Source organism: Podarcis filfolensis (assembly GCF_964270895.1).
Source record: "Podarcis filfolensis genome assembly, chromosome: 8".
NCBI classification, from domain to species: Eukaryota; Metazoa; Chordata; class Lepidosauria; order Squamata; family Lacertidae; genus Podarcis; species Podarcis filfolensis.
Window position 1 is genome coordinate 50,229,455 of NC_139611.1, and position 24,094 is coordinate 50,253,548.

A 24,094-nucleotide genomic window follows, 5' to 3' on the forward strand; every position below is an offset into this window, starting at 1 on the left:
CTGTTTTGAAGCCGTCTAAGTCAGCATATCATAAATGCAAGCTGTGTTCTGTGGGGAAAGTACTTTCTTTTATGGGGGGGGCGATTGTTTTGCCAAATAAGTGTTCCTAGTCAAAACTGCATAGAAAAATGTGTATATTAGGAATGAACTGCCATAAGATGCTGAAGAATTTTCCTGAGGACTTTTTGTTGTCAGTGCAAGCTTATGTAGAAATGTGGAGAAGTGAATTGTAAAAGTGGAAAAATGTGAAACTAATAGAAACTGAAATTGACAGATTCAGCTTTCCCTACCTTAGTCACTCTTGGCTTTTTCCAGTCAGATCAGCCATCCACCTTATTTGACATTTACATATTGCTTCACTGACAGCTCCCTTATTATCTCCACTTTTCGACACCTAATGAAGCAATCTCCTTTGCTTCTTTAGGCAGGACATAATGATATAAAGCTGAAAGAGCAGCAAAATGTGTCAGAAGCTGGAACGCTTTCTTCAGAGAGCAGTACATTTTAAGACTCTATTCTTGCTCCTGGTGAAAGCAGAAAATTGCGGCCTCACCTGCTGGAGACCTGACTAACCCAGTGCCAGTAAATAAGGGTGTACGCCAGGGTTGTATTTTAGCGCCTCTTCTTTTTAACTTATTTATCAGTGATATGAGGAACCCATTAGCCGTCTCACAAAAATTTATCCACTCCCCTTGTATAGCAGATTACCGCTGTCCTTTACTTCTCTACGCAGATGATGCGGTACTACTCTCTTACTCCAGAGTGGGTTTAAGGAGGGCACTAAAGATTTTTGTGACATATTGCCATTCTAATCATCTGTCTATCAACCACACCAAGTCCAAAGTACTGATATTTTCAAGGAGCCGAAAACTTTATTCATGGAAACTGGAGGGCACGAAAATCGAACAAGTACATAAATTTAAATATTTAGGAATTTATTTTCAATATAATTTAGGGTGGAAAGCGCACGTTGAATATCTTCAAAACAAGACAAAAGCCCTATCACACTCCCTCCTCCGTTTTTTCTACTCTGAGGGGGCCTTATTCATCCCTGCGGCCTTGAAAGTGTATAGCATCAAAATGATGGCCACAATGGCCTATGCTGCACCTTTATGGGCTGCCTTTGCAAATCTCTCACCTTTAGAGTCACTTCAAAGCCAATTCCTACACCGACTTCTAAAATTACCAACATGCGTAAGTAATGCGGCTATCCGCTTAGAAATGAAGATCCCCTCAGTGGAGTTAGTTATATGGAGGAGAGTTTTGATTTATTGGATATCCCTATGGCATAAACTCCCGAACCACTATCTCATTCAATGCATGTGGCGAGATGACTTCACAAATTTGTGGTCAGGAAAAATCCATGCCAAATTGCTGTCTTATGAGATCTCGCCCACTGAATTGCTCAAACTGGATCTAAATGTGGCAAAAAGGTGTATAAATCAAAGGCTGGATGATGCGGAGCTATACCAAAATTTCGTAGCTGGTGGTGGAGTCTGCTCGCCGTTAAATATCGGCATAACCCCTATCTACTGCGCTCCGTCCTACTTAACATCGCTTATGGCCGCGTCTCACTGATATTGACACACACAAAGAATATTGACACACACAAAGAAACACACCTCCTTCTTGTACATGTTCTTTAACACTGCACAGAAAGCTGAATGCCTAGCGAGCCAGCAGAAGGACTGAAATATCTGTCAATTCTGATTTCTCTCAGTTTCTCACTTCTAAGAATACGTTTAGTTCTCCACCATTCCATATCAGTTTGCATGAAAACATTTAAAAAGTCCTCATGAAAATTCACCAGCATTTTAGTGCAAATTTCTCCCAATATACACATTTTCCAATGCAAATTTGCCACATATGCACACATTTGCAAAGCAATTTCCCTAAGATGATTCACATTTGCATGCTGATATATGCATTTTTATGCACACTTAGCCCTAGTATATGCATTTTTATATATATGGCTAGAGAACTGCATTGCAACGTTCAGAGAAATGCAAATTTCAAAGAACAGCTGTGTTTAGGTTTGCGTATGGCTCTGGAAAATGCAAAAAGCTTCACCTGTAAATTGAATTTCTGCCCCACCCCTAGAACATGTTTTTAATTTGCACTGTAGATTTTGGTAAATTGGGGAAAAGGCAATACTTTGGATTACCCTGGTAGAAACACCCACTACACCAGCACTTCATCTGCTTAGCTGTCAGCCCTCTCCCCTCCCTCTGACTACAAAGCAAAGGGAGGAGGAGCTGGAAAGGGCTCAGTCTGCCACTCTCAGCCTAGGCTCACAACAGCCGCAGATCTTTGGAAGAGGCTTAAGGCAACAGCCTCTCAAGCGCAGAGGTCTCTTTAGCTCTTTCTCTCTCGCACGCTGTCTCCTCCTGCTGCTGACCTTTGGCTTCCAGCAACAAGCAAAGACTAAACCCAGAAGATTCTCATCCAGCTGCCTGTCTAGCCGCACACCCTTTCGTGGGGCATCACTGACGTTGACCACCACCACACTGGAGAAGGTATCTGAAGAGAGAGCATTCGGGATCCAACAGGTCTCCATCCTGGAGGAGAAGCCTTTGCCCCAGGGTCCAAGAACTCCCAAACCTCCAGACAAAACACACAGACACCCTCTTTTTCCTGGAGGGTCCAAGGAAAGGTAGTTCTCTCCCTTAAAAGGGTGGGGGGGCATCCCATCAAGTGACCTGGCTCCATGGAAGAAGCTGTGAGCAATGCTACCGTTTGCAGCCATGACTTTGGGTTCGAACAGGCCAACGCCTCCCTTTCCTGGCCAAGCGTATCTGGAAGTGGCCCAGAGACAGTGATTGTGCCTGTGTTGTTTGGGGTGATCTTCCTCCTGGGCATGGTGGGGAATATGCTGGTCCTGGTGGTGCTTGGCCATCTCCGGCCAGGTGGGCGCCCATCACGCAGTGCCACCAACATCTTCATCCTCAACCTGAGCATTGCAGACTGCTCTTTCCTCGTCTTCTGCGTCCCCTTCCAGGCCACCATCTACTCCCTGCCTGAGTGGGTCTTCGGTGCCTTCTTCTGCAAGTGGGTCCACTACCTGGTCATGACCACCATGCTGGTCAGCATCTTCACCTTGGTGGCCATGTCGGTGGACAGGTACATCGCCGTGGTGCACGCCAAGCGCTCGCTCTGCATCCGCAGCAAGCGCAACGCCACCCTGGGCGTGGGGGTCATCTGGCTCCTGTCTCTACTCATCGCCATCCCGGTGGCTCAGCACCAGGCCCTCATGAGAGGCCACCGGCAGGCACCCAACAGCTCCTTCTGCTGGGAGCATTGGGCAGACAACCCTGCAGCCAAGCAGGTCTACAAGGTTACCATTCTGGTGGTGGGTTACCTGCTACCTCTGGTGCTCATCACCTGCTGCTATGCCAAGGTGGGTGTCGGGGCAAGAGGGGATGGAGATGGCTGGTTGGCAACAGGTTTTGGAATGCTGCCACAGACTTCTTCTCTGTGGCTTAGTTTAAACCACAACTACTTGATCCCAGAACTTCTTTTGACAGCCTGCGTAAGATTATTAGGTCTAAGACCACGTAAACTGTGCCACTGGCAATCCCAGCATGTTTGAAGTTAGCTATGTTGCTAGACCTCTTGAAAATCTGAGATTAAGAAGGGGGGGCATTGTCTCCATTTTTGCACTTTTTCTCATGGTCATCTTCATACTTTCTCTCCATCAACCATGTGCAGGTCTCTCCTCCCTTAGATATCTGGCAGAACACCTCACTGCTTTCTTTCCAGAAATGTTCTTCCTGCTCTTGCTCTTTTTCTGCTTTGTTCTCTCTTGTAGACTGCCTTGGCTCCCGTTATTTTCTACATTCATTTTTGCTTTAGCCAAATACAAGCGCTAAGATTTCCCTTTTTCTTCTCCCTTTCCAAGTCCCCTAGGACAGTGATGAGCATCAAATGGATTGTGTTCACGGGTGGACACTTTCTGGGGTTCTTGCAGCAAATGCTAAATTACGGATGGTGGTCTAAGGAGAAAGGTGGTTCCTACTGCACATGTGGACCACCCATGGCCTGAGGGCCAATCCCTAGCCTCAGATGCCTTCAGTGTGGCCCCCAAAGTTGACCCCTTGCCACCAAATCCCTCCCCCAAATTTTGCTGCATCTCTATGTTCATTCTCCCCATGTCCTGTGCACAGCCCTCCCCATAGAGATTTGGCCATGCTCAGGAACCGGGACCTACACAATAACTCTAATATTGGTAGAGCACCCTTAACTGGTGCTACTCCTGGGCTACACCAGTCTAGCTACTGGTGCTCTTCTAGTGGATCTCTATGGCTGATGAAGCCTTGGATTGCTGGGGGTGGGGGAACAGAGCTGCAGTTAGGGGTGTGAATTGTTGTCCATTTCCTCCTGATGTGCATCTATCAAAAGAAGGTCTTTCTCCCTTTTCATGCTCTCTCATTTCCCCATTCATTCAGTGGGATTTCTCTCTGAGTGGACATGTTGAGGATTGGTGCTGTAAGGCTGCATGTGCCATGTACATTACTTAGACAGAGGTTATTCCCTAAGTCGGGAGGGGGGGACCAAATGTCCAAAGGGTTACCTGAGAGTAAACCTCCACTGATCTCCAAGGGACTTACTTTTAAGTAGACATAGTTAGGATTCAGGCAAATAGTTTGCCCCACCCTGTAGCTCTCCAGAGGGGATTTATTTTTCTTACTCATATTCTTATTTTTCTTACTCATATTCCTATTCTTCCACGATTATTATGACTAGTTTAATTGCATGCTAGACAATTGTCTCATGATGCACGTTGCCTGTACAGCCAATTTGAAAAGGAAACAGGGCAGTATTATTAGCATTATCTACATAAACACCTGCCATTGGAAAAAACAACAACAACAACAACAAAACAGATCGGATTGTGGCTTGTTATGCGTGCTTACTCCCGGATTTGGAATTGCAGTTGTTGTTGTATGTTTACTCAAAAGTAACTCCCGACCTTGGATGTGATTTGGACAACACAACATCCCTGAAATCCTATGCAAAACAGAACAAACGGACCTGCCTCATTGCTTTGAGGGGCTAAAGAGAGCCTTGAGATACTGGGGGTAAAGTGCAGAAAGGTAGTCTTAGTAGGACAGGATCCTACAGAAGTAAGTGCCATTGAATTTAAAGGGGGTTACTCCTATGTAAGTCAGTTTAGGACAGCAGCCTTAGTCCAGTTTGTTTACTCAAATGTTTAAGTCCCAATCTCAGGATGCTTTGGACAGCACAACATGCCTGCAATGAAGCAAATCCTAATCAAATAACTCCTTCTCAGAGCAGACTGACTGAAGTGACTGAACCTAAGTTAATATGCCTATTAACTTGAATGACCTACTACTTTCAGTAGAACTAGACTGAATACCACCCCAGGGCTACTCATAAGGAAGGCCTAATGGGGCTTACACTCAGGTAGGTAGGTTTAGCAACAGATATGCACAGTTTTGATATTGTTGTTGTTAAAAATTTATATACTGCCCTATACCCGGGGGTCTCGGGGCGATTCGCAGAATAAAATCAAGATATAAAACCACAAAATACATAATAAAACCAAAAACAACAACCTAATAGCCCCCCCCCACAAAGCATAGGATGCCAGCAATTCCCCCTTGCACTTGAATGATGTTAATCCAGTCCCGAGGGCTTGCAAATTTGTGAATAGAGGCAATTTCTGCACTCATTTCAGAATTCCTTGTGTGGGTTTGGTTTCTTTTGAATAAAGGTCAGTGGAAACTGTGGTGTCTTTAGGATATATGAATTTTTTTTAACGCATATATACAACCAGAGTATAGGATGGAGGGACTCATGGCATTAATACTCCACAGGTCTTCCTTCCCCATTCAGTTTCCAGGAAAGCCCCAAACTCATCTTTGGATCCTGCCCAGAGCAAGACATACTATTTGTCTCTCCAGCTGCTAGCATTAGCAAAAAGTCACACACAAAATTCTGCCTACTGTTCTTGCACCTCACAAGAGGATGCTACTTCCAACATTATTTATTTTATTTTAGCATATTTATTACCCAACCTTCACCAAAGGTAACAGTATGAGTTACAAAACAATAAAACACAACAGGCAGTAAACCATTAAAACAACTGCCCACCAATAAAATCATACGCAGAAAATAAGCCATCATTTCACCTTCCCAAAACCTGGGCAAAAGAATATACACCTTCTCCTTTTTTATGAAATAGCTGGGTCCAGGTGTACTTCAAGGGGCAGGGAGTTCCAATGTCTGGGAGCCACCTTTAACAATGATTGCAGGAAAGCCTGTGTTGTTCTATGATGAGATAAATGTTGTTTGTTTGTGACTGTTTGTAATGGAAGGTCTGTGTACAGTATTTAAAGCATTTTTAAGAGAGAGGGAGTGAGAGGCACTCAAAGTGTATTTGTCTCCCCCCCATAACCCCTGTGCCACATATTCTCTCCAAGGCTCCTCAATTACCACTCTTAGACCATTTGTCCCAGTTAGGATGTGTGAATATTTCAATTTCTTTCAATTTCTCTCCTTCCCCCCAATCTTAAGCACAGTTCTTCACATTACCACATCAGTTTGTGGTGTTGTGGTGTTTTTTTTAAAAAAAAGGCCTCGTGAATCAGTTACAAACATTTTAATTGAATCATCATATGAGTTTTCATTCCATTTGCATATGAATAAGATAGTAGTTCTGAAGCAAGAAGTGTGCTCCCTTTATTTTTAGGTGATGTACAAGTGTGTCATCAGAAGGCTGTATCTTATGGTACATGATTGGACTTGATGGCCCTTGTGGTCTCTTCCAACTCTATGATTCTATGATGTTTAGTTTACCTTGTACAAAGTGTGTGTGTAAGTGTGTGTGTGTGTGTGTGTGTGTGTGTGTGTGTGTGTACCTACCATCTTGCATGATAATTTAGGGACACCATTTCAGCTGATTCAAAGTTTCTGAATTGATTAAACTTTGCAGTCCTACTTTTTAATGTGTTTTCTTTCTGAGCAAAATTCAGACAGAGATCCTTTGCAGAATATCATTTTCTTCTGCAGGTAATAGTTGGAGCAGTGAAATTGCTCGCATCAAATTCTATCAAGCAAGTGGATTACATTAGCACTTAGTGTGTCTGGGCAAAGAAAGCCTTTCCAAGGAGAGGAATAGCTATGTTCATCCTTGTGTAATTTTTTGGGGACAAGACCTGGTTACACAAATCGCTACATAGTTTATAAATAAGTTTTGGAAAGACCACAGGGGATATAATATGTATGAAGGTAAAATATATTTATTGATCTGCCCACTATTGTCTCTCTATTGGCCCTCTCTGACAATGTCCAGAAGGGAAAGCAGCCCTTGCATTCGCTTCTGGGCCACTATGCTCTAGCTTGTCTCTGAGACAGGTGTGGCTGGAGACATGTATATTAAGGGCAGAGGAAGGTGGAAGCCTTCTGGGTGAGAGAGACAGGAATGGAGTGAGAATAGCTCCCTTCCCACAAGAGTACAGTCCTAAACTTATCTCGCCTCCTTTCCTCATTTCTTTTCTTCGCCTCCAGCTTAGATCTTGGGAATTTCCTCCTTTCCCTTCCTGTGGGGCACCTTTCCCTTCCTGTGGGGCACCAGGGACTCAGGGAGTGCCACTATCACAAAATACAGAAGGTCAGGTCTAATGGACTTGATCCCCAACAAAATATCCTTTTCATGACAGGTATTGAGTCAGATTTATCTCCCACAGAAGCTGGGACTATCTCGAATAATCCACCCAGCCCGGGTGATACTAACGCAGCAAACTAATTGAACCGAAGACAATAAGAGTTGGCTTTCTTTCCCCTTTAATGCACACCTGTGCAGATCTTGTGAAGCATTAGGGTTGAGTCAAATCCAGAATGTACCCACATGCATACTTGGCTTTATGAATCCCCCCCCATTCCTGAACCATGGCAGGTCCTGTTCTACATACTTGCTCAGTCATGAGACTAGTTCAACACCTGCCCGCCTTTTCTCAGGTGGTTGTGTGTCCTGCTTTACAGAAAACAGTCCTCTGTTTGAAGTCATCCTCTATTTCATGGGTAGGCAAACTAAGGCCCGGGAGCCGGATCCAGCCCAATCACCTTCTAAATCTGGTCTGCAGACGGTCCAGGAATCAGTGTGTTTTTACATGAGTAGAATGTATTTAAAATGCATCTCTGCGTTATTTGTGGGGCATAGGCATTGTTCATTCCCCCCAAAAAAATATAGTCTGGCCCCCCACAAGGTCTGAGGGACAGTGGACCGGTCCCCTGCTGAAAAAGTTTGCTGACCCCTGCTCTATTTCAAGGGTAGAAAGCCTGTTCATTGAATGCAACCCATAGAAACCTAGGAAGCTGCCTTATAGCGAGTCAGACCATTGGTTCACCTTGCTCAGTACTGCCTTCCTTTCAGTTAGTAGCAGTGACCCATCTGCTGGGAAGCTGGCGCAGCAGCTATGCACCCCCTGGTGAGTCATTTCCACTTTCCTGAGTGGCTCCACCTCCTCACTGCAACAGGTCCAAGGGCAAGGTGACTTGTCGTTGTGTGGGCTCTCCTCAGATACCCAGTTATGCTGGGCCAGGTGCAAAGATGAGCAAAATGATAAGCAGCAACATTCAGCAAAGTGAAGAGCAGGAGCGGAAAAACTGTGACAAAGAGTTAGACTGGTGTAGTTGTTAGATCAGGACTTTGGAGACCCATGTTCAAATCCCCATTCAGTTAGGAAGCCTTGGACAAGTCACTGGGAGTGGCCTAAGCTACCTCCCAGGTTGTTATGAGGGTAATACAGCAAACTAATGTCCAGGAGCATATTGTTCCACTGTGAACCCACCTCAGGTGCCAACACTGCAGGGAAGATGTGGATCAATCGAAGGAAAGGCGATCAGTCTTGCTTTGGGACAGGCAGGTGGCTGGAGCCAATGAATGTATGTTTCCTTCCAAGCAAAAAATTCTGTAGTGTGGCTGCTTGGGAGTAGTTTGATTGCCTTCTGCCTCATTGCTTTGTGTGAGTATGCCAGCAAGAGGTATACATGATGGATTTTCTTTTAATTAATTGGCTTAAGTACGTAAAGTCTCCTAGCATTAATGGTTAAACACGCTCATTGCTTGGTTACAGTGCTTGCTGTAACTGTGTTTTCAAAAGGTTAATCTAAATTTTGTTGGTGCACTGCATGAATTCCCCCCCTCTTAATGTCATTCTTTAAAAGAATAAAAATAAAATCTCCAGTGAGTCTAACGTACCTTATCTTGATCCTGGAATGGAGTTAAATAAAAGCAAAACCTTTATGCAGAAATTATTTACCTGAAAGTAAATAATAGACATTTGTTTACAAGCAGCTATGTAAAAAGAAAAATTCTCTGTTGAGGGGAAGGGCCATAGCTCAGGGGACAGCATCTGCTTGGTTTCAGAAGGTTCAGTCCCTGATATTTCCGTGTAAGACTGGGAAGGTCCTCTGCCTGAAACTCCAGAGAGCTGCTGCCAGTCCGTGCAGACAAAGGTCAGGGAACTTTTTCAGCCCAAGGGCCACATTTCCTTCTAGGCAACCTTCCGAGGGCCACATGCCAATGGTGGGCAGGGCCGGAAACAAAAGTGGGCACAGCAATGAATGCAAATGCTACCTTTGCACAGTAGCTTAGTTTCTGCACGTTCCCCTCTTTATCTATTTATTATTTACAGTTATATTTATATACCACTATATCACAAAAAAGCATATCATCCTCCATTCAGGGAAGCAAAAGGTCTCATCAGAGTTCAAGGACACATTCCAGCCAGGCAAGAACCCCCAAGGTGCAAAGCAGAGTCAGCGAAGGGGGCAGCCTGGGAAGGTGAGGGGTAGGGGTAGGGGTAGGGGGTATCCTCAGGAGGGTTTGGAGGACCAGACAGAGAGGCTTGTTAGGCCACATTTGGCCCTTGGGAATGAGGTTCCCCATCCCTGGTATAGACAATACTGAGCTAGATGGACCAGTGGTGTGACTCACTGACAGGCACCTTCCTGTGTAATGATCTACTAAGCCTTGGGTAGGCAAAAAGAAGGCTGGGATCTACTGCTAGATCTTTTCGAAACCTGCAGTAAGTAGATCACAAGAATGAATCCCTGGGCTGAGCATAATGCTCAGAAGTATCTTTGTCCTTCTTCAGCTGTGAGTGTACGTCTGCTGCACTGAGCCAGTGTGGAGGGGAAGTCCATGTGGTGCCCTCTAGATGCATGTTGCTGGACTTTGATTCCAGCTCTAATCATCCCTGACCAATGGTCCTGCTGGCTGGGATTGATAGAAGGCAGAGTCCAACAACATCTGGAGGGCGCCATATTGGTTATCTCTGCACTTGGTTCCAGTTGGTGGCTGTCAGAGATCCCGTACAAAAGCTAAGTAGACGACACAAGCTGGGTGCCCGCCCACCACTGTACTTAGCAACACACACCTGCTGAGACTGGCTGTGCCTCTTAGAGATCATAGATGAGAAGCAAGAGCTCTCTAATATAAAGATATAAATAGAAGCCAGTACACAACATTATTTGAATATCCAAGGAGACAGAACCATTCCTGTTTTTACAAGACATGCTTTACCCATCTGCATATCCACTTTGTTCCATTTATATACCTGCACCTGACATGCAAGAACCCAAGAAGCTGGATCAGACCAGAGACTTAACTGGTCCAGCATCCTCTTCCCCACAGGGGCTTTGCCTGATACCTGGGCAAAGCCTGCAAGAAGAACATCGGGGCAATGGGCTTATCATCTTGTTGTTCCCTGGCAACTGGCAAATCAGGGCCAGACTGGAATCTCATGTTAGTTACATGAATGCAATTAAGTCATGTGGATTTTGTTATGTAAACAGCTGCTCCGGGGGAGCCTGAACAACCTCAGCACCACTGAGAAGGCAATGTGAATACTTTCTCTCCTTGCTATGGTCAGGCAATGATCAATCACCTTTCCAAAGCATTTTTGTGCATTCCACATTAGCGTCAGTGGAAGATTCAACTGAAATCCAGAGAGCAGCTTCAGAAAGGCTGCTGTTTTCATAACAATAAAAGTGTGTGTTATTTGCATTCAGCCAATGAGCATTATGCCTAGTCTCATCCACAAAGGAATATTGCTTCCAAACGTGAAGCTAGCATATAGCCATCCCAGCTAGTAGCCATGGATAGAGAAGGGGGAGAAATTCAATCCAGAACACATTCAAAGCAGAATCTGTCAAATAAACACTATCTGACACAATATATGAAACAAAACATAGTCACCCTTGAATGGAGTCGAATGGCTGAGTCCAATTGTTGAGTTGAATGGTGCCACCGAAATATGTCAGTCACAATTTTAGTCCATCACACTCCCCTAGTAAACTCAACTCAAAAGACCACTTTTCCCCATTGCTAATAACAAGGTCAGATCTCACTTCAGTTATCCATGCACTTGTCACTCCCAGACTGGACTACTACCATGGCCACCTGTTAAAATTGGCTCATGGGGTGTGTGTGGGGGTGCTGGGGGATGTAATAATCTGACCCACCAACCAGATCCAATTGCCCACCCCTGGGATTGCATCAATGTCATGAGAAACGCAAATAGCAGAGAGCTTCCAAAATGAACCCCAAAGCAGAAAACAATGTGTCTTAAGATGCTGAAAACATAGGTTTTGTTTTCCAAACAGCCCAACGTATTTCAGCCAATTATTGTTTAAAAGCTGTCTTCAGGGGCTATAGCAACAGAGGCAATACATCATGTGAATCATTTCTACTCAACATTTAAAAACAAACTAAATTGATTATGTACAAATTGCATATAAGCCTAGATAAATGAATCAATGTGGGAGAGGGACAGATCTGATTCTGGCAGGGGAGGGGCCATGGCTGGGAGCAAAGGGTTGAACCCTGTGCTTCCTGCACACTCCATAGTCTGGCCCTTCCGCAGTGCCACCGGTTTGGTTCTGAAAACCAGCTATGCAGCGGCCAACCAGGTGACCAAGGCCACACTGAGTTTGACACTCACCTTCTGACCCTCATCCTTCTGTAGCAAAAGCAGCTTCATTCATGCTGAAGAGGGAGATAGCAGCAATCTTGTGGAGACCTTGAGCTTCATAGAAGTACAAAATATATTTTTGGCTGGCAATGGGAGGGAAACTAAGGTAGGAAGGATGGCGGGCACAGGTGACTGCTGGGAAATGTTGGGTTGCATGTGTAAAAATGAAGGTGGGACGGAATGGTGTGCTCTGGGAAAGGGCATTGTTAGCTGGATGGCAGGCCAAATTTGGTTCAAGGCCCAATTTGGCAATTCTGATCGGGTCCCAATTTGGACTGGATCTTTCCATGCCTGATCCAACCTAAGCCCTGAACCAAATCAGGGGACTTTCATAGCCATGAGGAGCCTTTTATAGGGATATTTCATACAGTTGGACAGGGAGGAGGGCGGGGGAAGGAGAAGGTGCTGGCAGAAAGTCTCTGCTTGCATGATCTCCTTCCCCCTCCCCCTCCCTTGACCACATGTTTAATATCCTCCCCCCACCCTCCACAAAACACACTTTTGACAGCTCTGGGTTGCTCCAGGTGGACCAATCCCTTTCCAAGACTGGCTTTCAGTGTGGCTACCCCTGTTTTGTGGAACAACAACCCTGTGGAGATATGACAGGCACTCTCTTTTTTTGTCCTTATGGAAACAATTGAAAACATTTTTGTTTCACCTAACTTTTCCAGCTAGGTGAAAAGGGCTCTGCCTTATGCATTGTTTTCAACCTATCTTTAGCTGGTTTTTCGGTACTGTTTTCAAAACTATTTTTTAGCTGTTTCGTGGTATGAGTAAATTAATACCACCACATTCTGGCCAGGCAAAGTCACCTGAGGAGAGCACAGGGTTGGTGTGAGGTGACCTGGTGAGAGTCCCAGGAGCTCACAAGAAACGGCCAGAGGGCTGCACTGACCTAGGGTACCCCACACCCCTGATGCAACAGAATAAGAAACATCTATTGTGCAATAAAGCAAGTTTCTTCCTTTCTTTCCTTAGGTTATACGCCATCTTCAAAAGAAGGTGAAGAATATTTCCAAGAAGTCAGAGAGATCCAAAAGAAAGGTAAATTAAAAGAAAACAACATCCAATTACCAGGGAACATTAGCAAGCAAAATATTGCCTGCCCCAGCACTAAAGTATAACTGATCACAGAGCCCTGTAAAATTATTCTATCATGCTCCATCAGAAGGATATACTTTTGCAGTGCTGTCAGCCAGATCACTATTTAGATGCGTGACTATGGCTTGTGGTTTTGGTCTGTTTCCTTCCCAATTATGTATGTGATTGATTCTGATGTTATTAATAAATTGTAGCAGACGCTTGTCTCTTCATCCAGGTGACCTTTGGAAGCTGTACAAATGTAAAACTCCAGAGACATTTATCTTGTTCTGTCGAAATGACGTCTAAAGTTGGAATACATTTAAGTTCACAAGCGGGGGAGCAGACCTCCCACCCACCTCAAATGAGTGGCCTGAAGAGGCAGGAAAAGGTGCAGAGCAGGGGTGGGCACCTGTCACAATATTTGGTTTGGATCCTAATTCAGTATGTCGGAAAACACCTTGCTTTGGTCTGAAGTATTTTGGAGACTCCCTAATTTGGCTTGGGGTCCGAATCTTAGAATTCTAGAGCTGGAAGGGACCACGAGGGCCATCTAGTCCAACCTGCTGCAATGCAGGAGTATTTTGCCCAACAAGGGACTCACAACCCTGAGATTAAGAGTCTCATGCTCTACCAACTGAGCTACCCAGCAGAAACCACTTTGGACAAAATGAAGCTTCATTCACTATGATGGGAAATTAAAAAATGGCTATTGTCTTGTCATTTGCAGGAATAGTAGTATCTGTTCTCCAGAGTAGATAAAAACCTGCCAGATTATAGGCAAAATATATCCTTGTGGTTTGGTGATGAGTTATCTTTAAAGTTTGATTATCTTTTCTATTTCTTTAGACTATATCTGTACTGATATCAATTCCTTACCTTTCTGACACCATTTCCCATGCAACACCTCTCAGCCTCCTAGCTCTCACTCGACTCCACCCATCCACCCTGGCTCTCACTCAGGGCTCAAACAAATTCACAGATCAATGCCAAAAACCCATACAGTGGTACCTCGGGTTAAGAACTTAATTCATTCCAGATGTCTGTTCTTAACCTGAAACTGTTCTTAACCTGAGGTACCACTTTAGCTAATGGGGCCTCCCACCACCACGCCATTTCTGTTCTCATCCTGAAGCAAAGTTCTTAACCCGAGGTACTATTTCTGGGTTAGCGGAGTCTGTAACCTGAAGTGTCTGTAACCCAAGGTACCACTGTAATAAGAAGAGTTCCTGCAAGATGCTGGCACCACCTATATCTCTAGGCTTACTTTTATGGGCAGGTGTCAATGTTGACAGAGCTTGCTCAGGCTGCTTCCAGCTGTGTCTCACACACCTAGTTCCAGGCTGCAGCAGATTTGCTTTGATTGGAATTTCTTAGGGGGTCTAAAGGATGGCAAATAGGACACCCCACCACACACAGTTCTTTCTCTAGCCTCTGCACATTTCTCCTCTTCTAGCAGGGAAGGAAACATGCGTAGTTTTAAAAAAATTGTTGAATTCTTCAGGTGCTGTAGACCTTTCTGAAGGGATGAAAAACTTCAGAATAATGTGATTAAGGAGGAGGAAGCTAACAGGCAGCACTACCCCCTGGGTGTAAGAAAACAGTTAGTGGGAAGCAGGTTGTGGGCAGGCCATGGATGTAGCCAGGATTTTTGTGGGGGGGGGCAGGACTTTGTTAGGGGGGCAGAACTGATGTGATTGGTCAATTAGTTAAATATTTCTATTGTTTTACTTGATCTGGGGGGGCAGCTGCCCCCTGCCCCCCCGACTACACCCATGGGGCAGATAGCATGGCAGGGCAATGCCCCATTCACCCTCGTAGGCAGGCCTCCACTGAATACAACAGAAGGATGGAGCTGTCTTGTACTTTGCCACATACATAGAACTTACACATCATTCTCCATTCGTCGCAGACGCTGTGTTCTTTCAATGCCTGGCTTTAAACATTCAAACAGCTTTCAAGGAGGAAAAATGAGGGGATTAACTTGTGTATCAAGGGGGAGAGAATAAATCCTGGATGTGAGCCATATTGCCTGTGCTGTTCTTCTGTTTTCAGGATCATAACTCAGACCGTATAGTCCCATATAGCGTCCATTTTCAAGCCAGAATAGCCAGTGACTCTTCTCTCCTTTGGCAGAGGAACTGTGCAGGGCTGCCTACAGACATTAGACCAGGGTTTCCCAAAATTGGGTCTCCCACTGGTTTTGAACTACAACACCCATCATCCCTAGCCATCAGGACCAGTGGTCAGGGATGATGGGAACAGTAGTCCAAAAACAGCTGGCAACCCGAATTTGGAAAACTCTGCATTAGTTCACAAGAATAACCTACTGGATCAGGCCATTTAATTCAGCATCATGTTCTCACAGTGGCCGAACCCTTTGCTTATGGGAAGCCAACAAACAGAACACAAGCATAATAGCAATTCCCAGCAACTGCTGTTCAAAGGCATACTGCCCCCAACAGTGGAGGGAGAACATAACAGAGCCATTGTGGTGGCTAGCAGCTAATGGTGGGCGCTGACATTGGTGCTGTGGTCTTGGGGCAACAATAGATAGATACAGTCCTCCATTTTAAATTGCCCAAAATGCTCCTGGAGAAATGCCCTTGGTGCCTTAGGGGTCAAATTAATACAAGGACTTTGAACCTGGCTTGGTAGCAAATGGGCAGCCATTGCAGATGCTTTAACAATGATGTCCCATGTTGTTAGCCATGTTGTGCTCCCATCAGTAGTCCGGCCACTGCATTCTGCTCCCGCTGGAGCTTCTGAACCAGGCCCTAGGGCAGCCCCACATACAGCATATTACAGTAATCCAGCCTTGAGGTTACCAACACATGGACTACAATGTGCACATGTACATAATGCATATATTGCTGGCAATAACAGACACAAAGGCATTATATTAGGGGAAATTGCTTTCAAAAATGTGTATGTTAGGAGAAATGCACACTAAAATGCTGATACATTTTTGTGAGGACTTTTAAAAAATTGCAACCTATGCTGAAATGGAAATGAGAAACTTGGAGAAATGGAAACTGGCAGATTCATCCATCCTTGTGAGTCACAAGTCCTCCCAGAGTATCCCCATTGCCATCTGCAAAATGTTGAGGGGAGGTTGGATGGCAGCTTTTGCCAGAGGGCAGCTATTTAGCATCTGCTTCCCATCTGCAACAAGTGGGAACAACAAACTTTCTTGCAGCACTCTTAGAGGGGTGACTCAAAATGATGAATGTGAACTGTGATCCCATTCCCATGAGCAGCATATGATTCTTATACTTTGGACTGGCTGGTGGCACTTTTAAACAAGAGTGGTTGGTCTTTGCAATGCAGCTCTTCCTCTGCAGCTCTTACATTTTTGGGCTACTACAAGACTGGCAGAAGTTGAATTAATTGGTTTGGATTGAATCTAAAAATCATTTCCCCATTTGGAGCATCTTCTGCTGAGATATTCTTCCTTGCTCTACCTTCCTCTGTCCATTAGCTCTCTAGTGATATTACATTCCATAATATGATTACAGACTTTGCCACCTATTATTCTGGTATAGATGAGGTGGGGAGGGGGGGAGGAGAGAGAGAGAGAGAGAGAGAGAGAGAGAGAGAGAGAGAGAGAGAGAAGCACATTCAGCACAGATATTTGAGTTTTGGTCTCAGTTTTGTGGCAGATTGCTCCATAACATTTTGTAAGTATGTTTACACTCCTCTTTGTAGAGAATGAGCACCGGCTCTTCCATTGCCGACCCTGCCCAATAGCAAAGGGTGCCTTCTCCTATTCTCTCTCTCTCTCTCTCTCTCTCTCTCTGCTTGCTGCCACCTGTGCATGTGTGGACAGGGATGGGTGAATCAGTCAATTTCAGTGTCTCTCCGTTTCTCCTGTTTCTTCTTTTTTTGCAATTCATCTTTATCAGTTTCTCCTTTTTCCAGTCTTAAGTTTAGTTCTTCCCATTTCCACATGGGAGAGATCGCTGCTTTATTCAGGTCTTACTAGCAGGCTTCCCATAGGCAATTGGTTGCCTCTTATTGTGAGAGCAGATGTTGGACTCAATGGGTCTTTGCCAAATCCAGCAGGGCTCTTCCTGGGCTCTTAAGAGCAGCTGCAGGTTCTCTAACAGAGAGTGCCCTTTCTTCACGTGTGCTTCACCTTCCCTGCCTCCACAAGCTGCTTTGTAATTATTTTCCAGAATTACCAAAATGTGCTGTCGAACATCTGCGCAGCTCCAAATGGCTGTGTTCTCTGAGCCAAACACAGGTAACCAAAGCAACATGATTAGGACGCATTTCCAACAGCACTTTAGCCCATGTGAGGTTTGCACTTTTGCAGTGATGTTTGAATGATGACTCAAATTGAGATTACACTCAGGCACCCGACAGAAGCCAGTGCTAAAAGGGCAATGCAGACTATACCAGGATGTTGAGCAGGGCTGTCAAAACTCCATAGGGGTCAGTGGATGAAATTTCACACCCAGCTAATGTCCATAGGAACATGCCTAAGGTTTTTTGTTTTTAACCACAAAGTCCTTCCCACCTTGATTTACCACCGTCATCCCTCCCAGGGACTACACCTCAATCCCCTGTAATTGACACATCCTGTAAATTCCAAATCAGGGCCTGCTAATGGTGGAGTGGAAGTGCAGGCCATCATCACCGTCACACAAAAACACATACACACCCAGGGCCACAAACCCCTAAAGGAAGCATGAAATAATAGCCAATCTGTTAGGGTCAGAGTGACTGCAATTCTTTGCCTGATTACCTGCAAGTGAGCTTCACTGAACTCAGTGGGGCTTTATTTATGACGGCATTGGCTAAGAACATAAGTGCATCAGGCATCTTTTTTTTTCCTGACTTCTCCAGGCAGGGCTTGGAGACCCCCATCTGAAATCCAGGAGAGTTGCTTCCAGTCAGTGCAGGCAGTACTGAGCCAAATAGATCAGTCGGTCTGTGTTGGTATATATATGGCAGCTTCCTGTGTTTCCAACCCAGCATCCTGTTCTCGCAGTGACCAACCAGGGAGCTCGTAAGAAGGACCTGTGCACAACAGCCCTTTCCCCATGTGTGAATCCCAGTAACAGGCGTTCAGAGGCATAATGCCTATTGCCTCTGACCGTGGCTAGTAGCCGCTGATAGACTTTATAAAATAAAAACAGCCCTGCAAAATCAGACCAAAGGCCCATCTAGTTCATTATTCCACACACAGGCAGGACGTGACTACAACTGGAGACATCTGGTGCTTTCTTAGGTTTATAGATAGACAGGTTGAGCAGGTAGGAAAACAAGCGTGCAGGCTGTATGAATCCCAAAGCAGCAGCATTCCAGCACTCCAATAATTCCCTTGCCAGCCAGAAACTTCTTGGCAGTCATCTCCCGCCAGCCTAATTCAATCACATGTTTACAGCTATGTTTTGCTAATGGGAAATAAAGTTTTAGAGCCAAGCCCTGGATGTTTATCTTCTGCCCATGCATGAGCCCCCGCAGGTATATGTACAAAGGGAATGACTTGCCTGTGGTGGTGTCACAGCTCTGTGCCTGCAGTGCTGTGTTCTTAGACCTCTGGCTATTAGCAAACACTATTTCCCTCCACCCCACACTGAATCCAAAGGGAAAACAAAGACACTTCTTTCTTTTGGGCATGAAGCTAATTAATGGGTTGTTAGACTGTTCAAAACAGCTAAGAGGATTAGCCCCCCCACTGACCAAGTTCAGCAGTTAATTGCAGCTATTTTCCATTTAATGTGTTCCAGATGGTGATAAGGCTATCCAGATTGATGATTATTCTAGCATCTTCTGACCATTTCTCAGTACCGCCTCTTTATAACGTTCTCTTTTGTAACTGGTCATAAGTGGAGCTTGTCTTTGTTTTGTACAAATGGTTTGTTAAATGCCTCTTGCAAATTTACTGTGTGCTATTTCTGTTACTGTCTCTCTGTGTTATAAGTAGGACAGCGAGAGTGGAACAGAATTTTGGGAGGCAGGCTCTAGAAATAAAAAAAATATGATAAAAGTGTAAAAAACTATCCAACCTACACTGCTGTGCAACTGCACACAAATTAAACATATGTGGAAGCAACATTAACATTTTGCACCTGTCTTCCCCACCTCAATTCCTTCCAGATGTTTTGGACTACAACTCCTATCATCCTCGACCACCGGCCATGCTGGCTGAGGTTGACGGTAGTTGCAGCCAAAAGCATCTGGAGGGCACTAGCCTGGGGAAGGCTGATTTGCATCCCCCAAAGTCAGCCGAATCTGTTTTAGTTGGTAGCAATAATTTATAATAGCCAGACCACATTCTGTGTTGTTGATGTTGTTATTAGAATTACACACCCTTCACTCTAAGGTCCCAGGGCAGGCTATACAACTATCAAAACACACTATTAAAATTTCAAAACCTTTGTTTGCTTTTGTCTTCTAGACAGCTCAAACAGTGCTGCTGGTGGTTGCTGTCTTTCTAATCTCCTGGCTCCCGCACCACATCATCACTATGTGGGCTGAGTTTGGGAAGTTCCCCCTGAACGATATCTCCTTCACCTTTCGCATCATCGCACACTGCTTAGCCTATGGGAACTCTTGCATCAACCCCATCATCTACGCTTTCCTGTCGGAGAATTTCCGCACAGCCTGCCGGCAAGTCTTCACATGCAAGGGCCTCCTTCACCCGCCGCCCGCAGAGAAGATGGTGAGGATCCGCATGGAGAACTTCTCCACTTCTCACTCGACAACCAATGTGTGACAGGGGGCGGGGAGGAAGAGCTATCAGCAAAGGAAGAAACAAGAGAAATGCAGCAGTGTCCAGAAATTCCTTGCACAGGCACAGATTCATCTCAAAAGGGATGGGGGGAAAGGGGTGGGGGAAGCAGACCCATTCTGGATGTTCCCTCTGTGACATTAATGGTACTCACAGGAGCTGTCCATTCCTCGTCACCACCATCGCTCATAATTGTGGCTTCAGAGCGACAGCTTTCTGAGATGTTTCCAACGTTTTATGGAGGGGTAGCACCTAAAGCTGCTACAGGCTGAGATTTAACTGTGGTTTACAGCTGAAAGTAAGGGAGCCACTTAAACCCTGCCCCAAAAGAGGATGCTGGTGTATAGGAATGAATTTAGAATCGCTGTAAATTCAACAGAAGTACAATGTGGGGAAGACACTGGCCAAGTGACTGGTGGGCATGCTCACTCTTGACAGGCAACTTCAAACCCTCCCAGTCTATCCATACCCTTCTTAGGGTTCTTTATTTTTAAACTGGACTTGGACCTCAAAACCCTTCAAAGTAAGGGCTGTCCTTTGTGGAGCAGGACACATATCTGCTTTCACTATTCATGAAGTGTAGTAATGTCTTATAGAAAGATATGTTCATGTGTGAAGTAAGTCTATTTAGCAGTGACGGATAATAAAGGTAAGAGGATGAAGGAAGACACACTGGAAGGCAATTGTTGCTATGGATCCATAGTGCTAAAGCTCACTTTTATCTCCACCACCTCATTTGTGAAAAGCTTCCTTGATTATATCATGGTGAGATGTTGCATTGCACATACCAAGACATTTTGAATTTTTGGCCCAAGATAATTTTACCCTTTCGATGCAGAATGTACATTGGCATAGTCACTCTTTTTTGCATAATTTATTTAAAAAACTGATCTGTATTATTTATTCTTGTTTGGGTATTAATAGGAAGGAGCTAGTTAGGGCACTGATGCCTCCCTCTCAACCACTGAAAATTATTTCAGCTACTTTTCTGGGTTCTGATGTTTCAGCATGCCCTGCCTGAATACTGTTAAGTATAACTTCATAGCCATAAGGACTAGAAACTTGTTTCTCCATCTCCAGTTAAACAAACAAACACTTTGATTTGATTTGCAGGAAGCAGAAATCTGCTTCTAATACATTTTGCTTCCAATGCCATCCTCTGTGCTTATTCCGTATCCTGCAGAAAAGGTTGCCCAGGCATAGCACAGATGGGCCAATTCATATGTCTAAGTGGCACATTTATCATTTGAAACACAATGTGCACAGCTTCATTTGTGAAAAGTGTTGATGTGACACCAGTTCCCTGCACAGTTCTGACAACATGAACAAGTCTATCACAAACCTCTGCTTTTGTGATGGTGTTGCTCAAATCCAAGGACTATGTTCAGAGCCCCCTGGAGGGTAAAAATTAAATAGATCAATCTCTACAATCAGAAAGAGAGTTTGATCTGATTCCACCTTGCCATGAAGACCTTGTGTCCACATAGCTGTGTCTCCAAAAAGTAACCATGCTGTGCATAATATTCCTGCCCGATCACTGAGGTCTTTGAGAGATTTTCTAGTGGTACTCCCATAGTTCAGATGCATGGCTTGCAGTCACCAGGAACCATGCATTCAGTACTGTAGACCCAGTTTCCTGGAACTTCCTTTCAGTTGAGGTCAAGCAGGCCTGCTGAACTTCCGGCACCTACTGAAGACTTTTTTTAGTTCAGCAGGAATTATGATTTTACAGTCTTAATTGATTTTTGTCATTATTGTGCTGGTTTACTTGAAAGGATAGAAGGATAGAATTTGAAGGGACCCCATGGATCATCTAGTCCAACCCCCTGCAATGCAGGAATATGCATCCATACAGGGATCAAACCCGTCACCTTGGTGTTAACAGCACCATGCTCTAATCAACTGAGCTAACCAGCTTGTACACAGCTTAGAGACTATAGTAATCATGATATAAAATGGCAGATGCAGGTGCACACCAGATCTGGCTAAGATCCGGTAGGGCATGGGAGAGACAACAGAGGGGGAGAGGCAACAAGAATAATCAGAAAATAGGAGAATGGTAGAGGCAGAGGCAACACATCATGAATGTTAAGAAAATGTCATTAGACACATGTATGCTTTGTGCTGAGCTTCACTATGGTTTCCATAAGGCACCAATCTCTCTTTCTGTTCAGAGGCACTGCCTGCAAACTGTGTGATTGAATATGTATATATTTTTATTTCATTCTGCGAACCGCCCTGAGACCTGCGGGTATAGGGCAGTATATTAAATAAATGAATAAATAAATAAATGTTAATGTAAAAAAACACACCTGTTACTGTGCATTATCTGAATGCATCAGACTAACCACCAGACTGTGTGTTTTTTCCTACACTGTGTTGCTGTCGTAAAAATGAGAAACACCATCGTGATCAGTCTGCAGTGGGAATGTCTTTGCTTCACTCTGCTGTGCAAAATTGGAAAACACTGTATTAAAACATTGTGTGACTCCATGCTCAATAAGTCTCAGTGCTTTTATTATTATTATTAAGAAAAATAGCCCTAATCAACTAGCTATCAATCCTGCATGGTGCTGCTTCAGGGGCAGGAACAGCATAATAGAATTGTAGAGTTGGAAGGTCATACTTGGAAAGGTAATGAATGAGGAGGCAAGTCCAAAGTCCAAGAATTATTATAGAAAGTGGTCCCCAGATGTTCCACAGGTGGCCATTCATAACAGGCCAGTAAAGAAACCCAGCACAATAACGAAAACAAAATTTGAACTACAAGCAGGAATTCAAGTCATTGTAAAAGCTTCCATGGATTTAGGAAACTCTAATTGTGATAAGAGAGGTAGCATCGAACTAGCCTTTCTGGATCCTGGTGTATGGGATAAATTTTGGTCTCTAATTCATATGTTTACTAAATTTATTCAGATTAAAAGGTTGTCTAAATATCCACACCAACCTTTCTCTGTACTTAATTCAGAAAGGAAATTGCAATTTGTAAAAGGCAACTTGAGCAGAAGGGGCAGGAAGTTGTTGAGCCATAAGGCTCCTGCCTTTTGTCACCTATCCTAATAATATCCAGATAGGTTCCAAGACAAAAGAAGAAGGGAAGATTCATTATATTGGCCCAACTGCAGGTACAGTACTGGAAGAAATATGCCCAGGTTAGAGGCCCCAAACTCCTACCCTCCTAGCAATATATTTTCCATAAATCAAAGGAATTATCCATTAACAAATGTTCAAGATAAGCTTAGGCCTATGAGTAATTATAGAAAAGCATATTGTGATACCTTCAGCTCTCCTTTAAGATACCATAACTGACTAGAAAACATCCAGAAAGGTCTTAACATTCTTTCCTGGGACCTGGCAGGTTGGGATAATAGGAAGACAGATAAAGTTCTTTTTAGTACAGGTATAAAGCAGCCAAAGTGGGTTATGCTAGGACAACAAGAGTTGCATAGTCATTTGAAGGTCACATCCTATTGGTGCTGGTCAGTGGCGTAGCGTGGGGGGTGCAGGGGGGGCGGGCCGCACCGGGCGCAACATCTGGGGTTAGGGCAAATCTATGGGTTAGGGGGCGCAAATCCACGGGTTAGGGGGCGCAAATCCACGGGTTAGGGGGCGCAAATTACTTGCCTTGCCCCGGGTGCTGACAACCCACGCTACACCACTGGTGCTGGTACAACCACTGTGGCTCTTGCACCAGCAAAGCTAGTGGCCTTGCAATAAGTATGTATATTGCACCCACATGCAGATGTCAGGCTGGATTTAATCTGTTAGCTCAATGTGAATACCATTGAAGTAAAGGGGTCAATCAAGACTTAACTCTCTTTGATTTCATTAGGAGTTAAGTTCAGCTAACAGACTGGCTTCACATGCATAGGAACATAGGAAGGTACAAATAATTTCCAGTCACAAGTCCTTTTAGCTCAGTATTGTCTACACTGACAGAATTGTCTACACAATCCAGGATTAGAGGTAGGGGCTTTTCTCAGCTCTACCTCATGATGGCTGGGATTGAACCGGGAACCTCTGGCATGCAAAGCATGTATTTCACCACTACATAGTTCATGCATCAAGAAAAATGTGCAAATGGCAGAGGGACAAGAAGAGCCCATTGAAAAGTTCTGCCCCAAATTCTCTAACTGCTCTGGCTGCTTAGGTAAGAACAAGAAACAAAAGGTGCTTCAGGTATAGGTTGTCATTCTTTCTTTGAAGTTGAATCTGACCTCTATAGGTGAAAACAGTAAGGGGATCACACAGAATAGTTCCTCCCTCCCCTTTA

The 24,094-nt window shown here is 44.5% G+C and overlaps 1 protein-coding gene across 2 annotated transcripts; it reads left to right on the forward strand.

The window, feature by feature from the left end:
* Positions 1-2,262: 2,262 nt before the first annotated feature.
* Positions 2,263-22,330, forward strand: LOC310767711 (galanin receptor type 1-like). 2 transcript variants are annotated; one of them, XM_083624980.1, is made up of 4 exons: positions 2,271-3,397; positions 12,978-13,043; positions 19,188-19,247; positions 19,489-22,330. In XM_083624980.1, exons 1-4 carry the CDS (start codon positions 2,708-2,710, stop codon positions 19,804-19,806), a joined length of 1,134 nt encoding a protein of 377 aa, XP_083481106.1. In that variant the 5' UTR covers positions 2,271-2,707; the 3' UTR covers positions 19,807-22,330. The 2 variants fall into 2 exon arrangements, with proteins under 2 accessions (XP_083481107.1, XP_083481106.1); XM_083624981.1 differs by lacking the exon at positions 19,188-19,247 and having other exon boundaries at positions 2,263-3,397.
* The last annotated feature ends 1,764 nt before the right edge of the window (positions 22,331-24,094 follow it).

Bases quoted from the DNA above. Each gene is read 5' to 3' on its own strand.
- LOC310767711 (XM_083624980.1), top strand. From the start codon at position 2,708: ATGGAAGAAGCTGTGAGCAATGCTACCGTTTGCAGCCATGACTTTGGG. The intron at 3,398-12,977 runs GTGGGTGTCGGG...TTCTTTCCTTAG, and splicing joins TCACCTGCTGCTATGCCAAG to GTTATACGCCATCTTCAAAA. The intron at 13,044-19,187 runs GTAAATTAAAAG...AATTCCTTCCAG, and splicing joins CAGAGAGATCCAAAAGAAAG to ATGTTTTGGACTACAACTCC.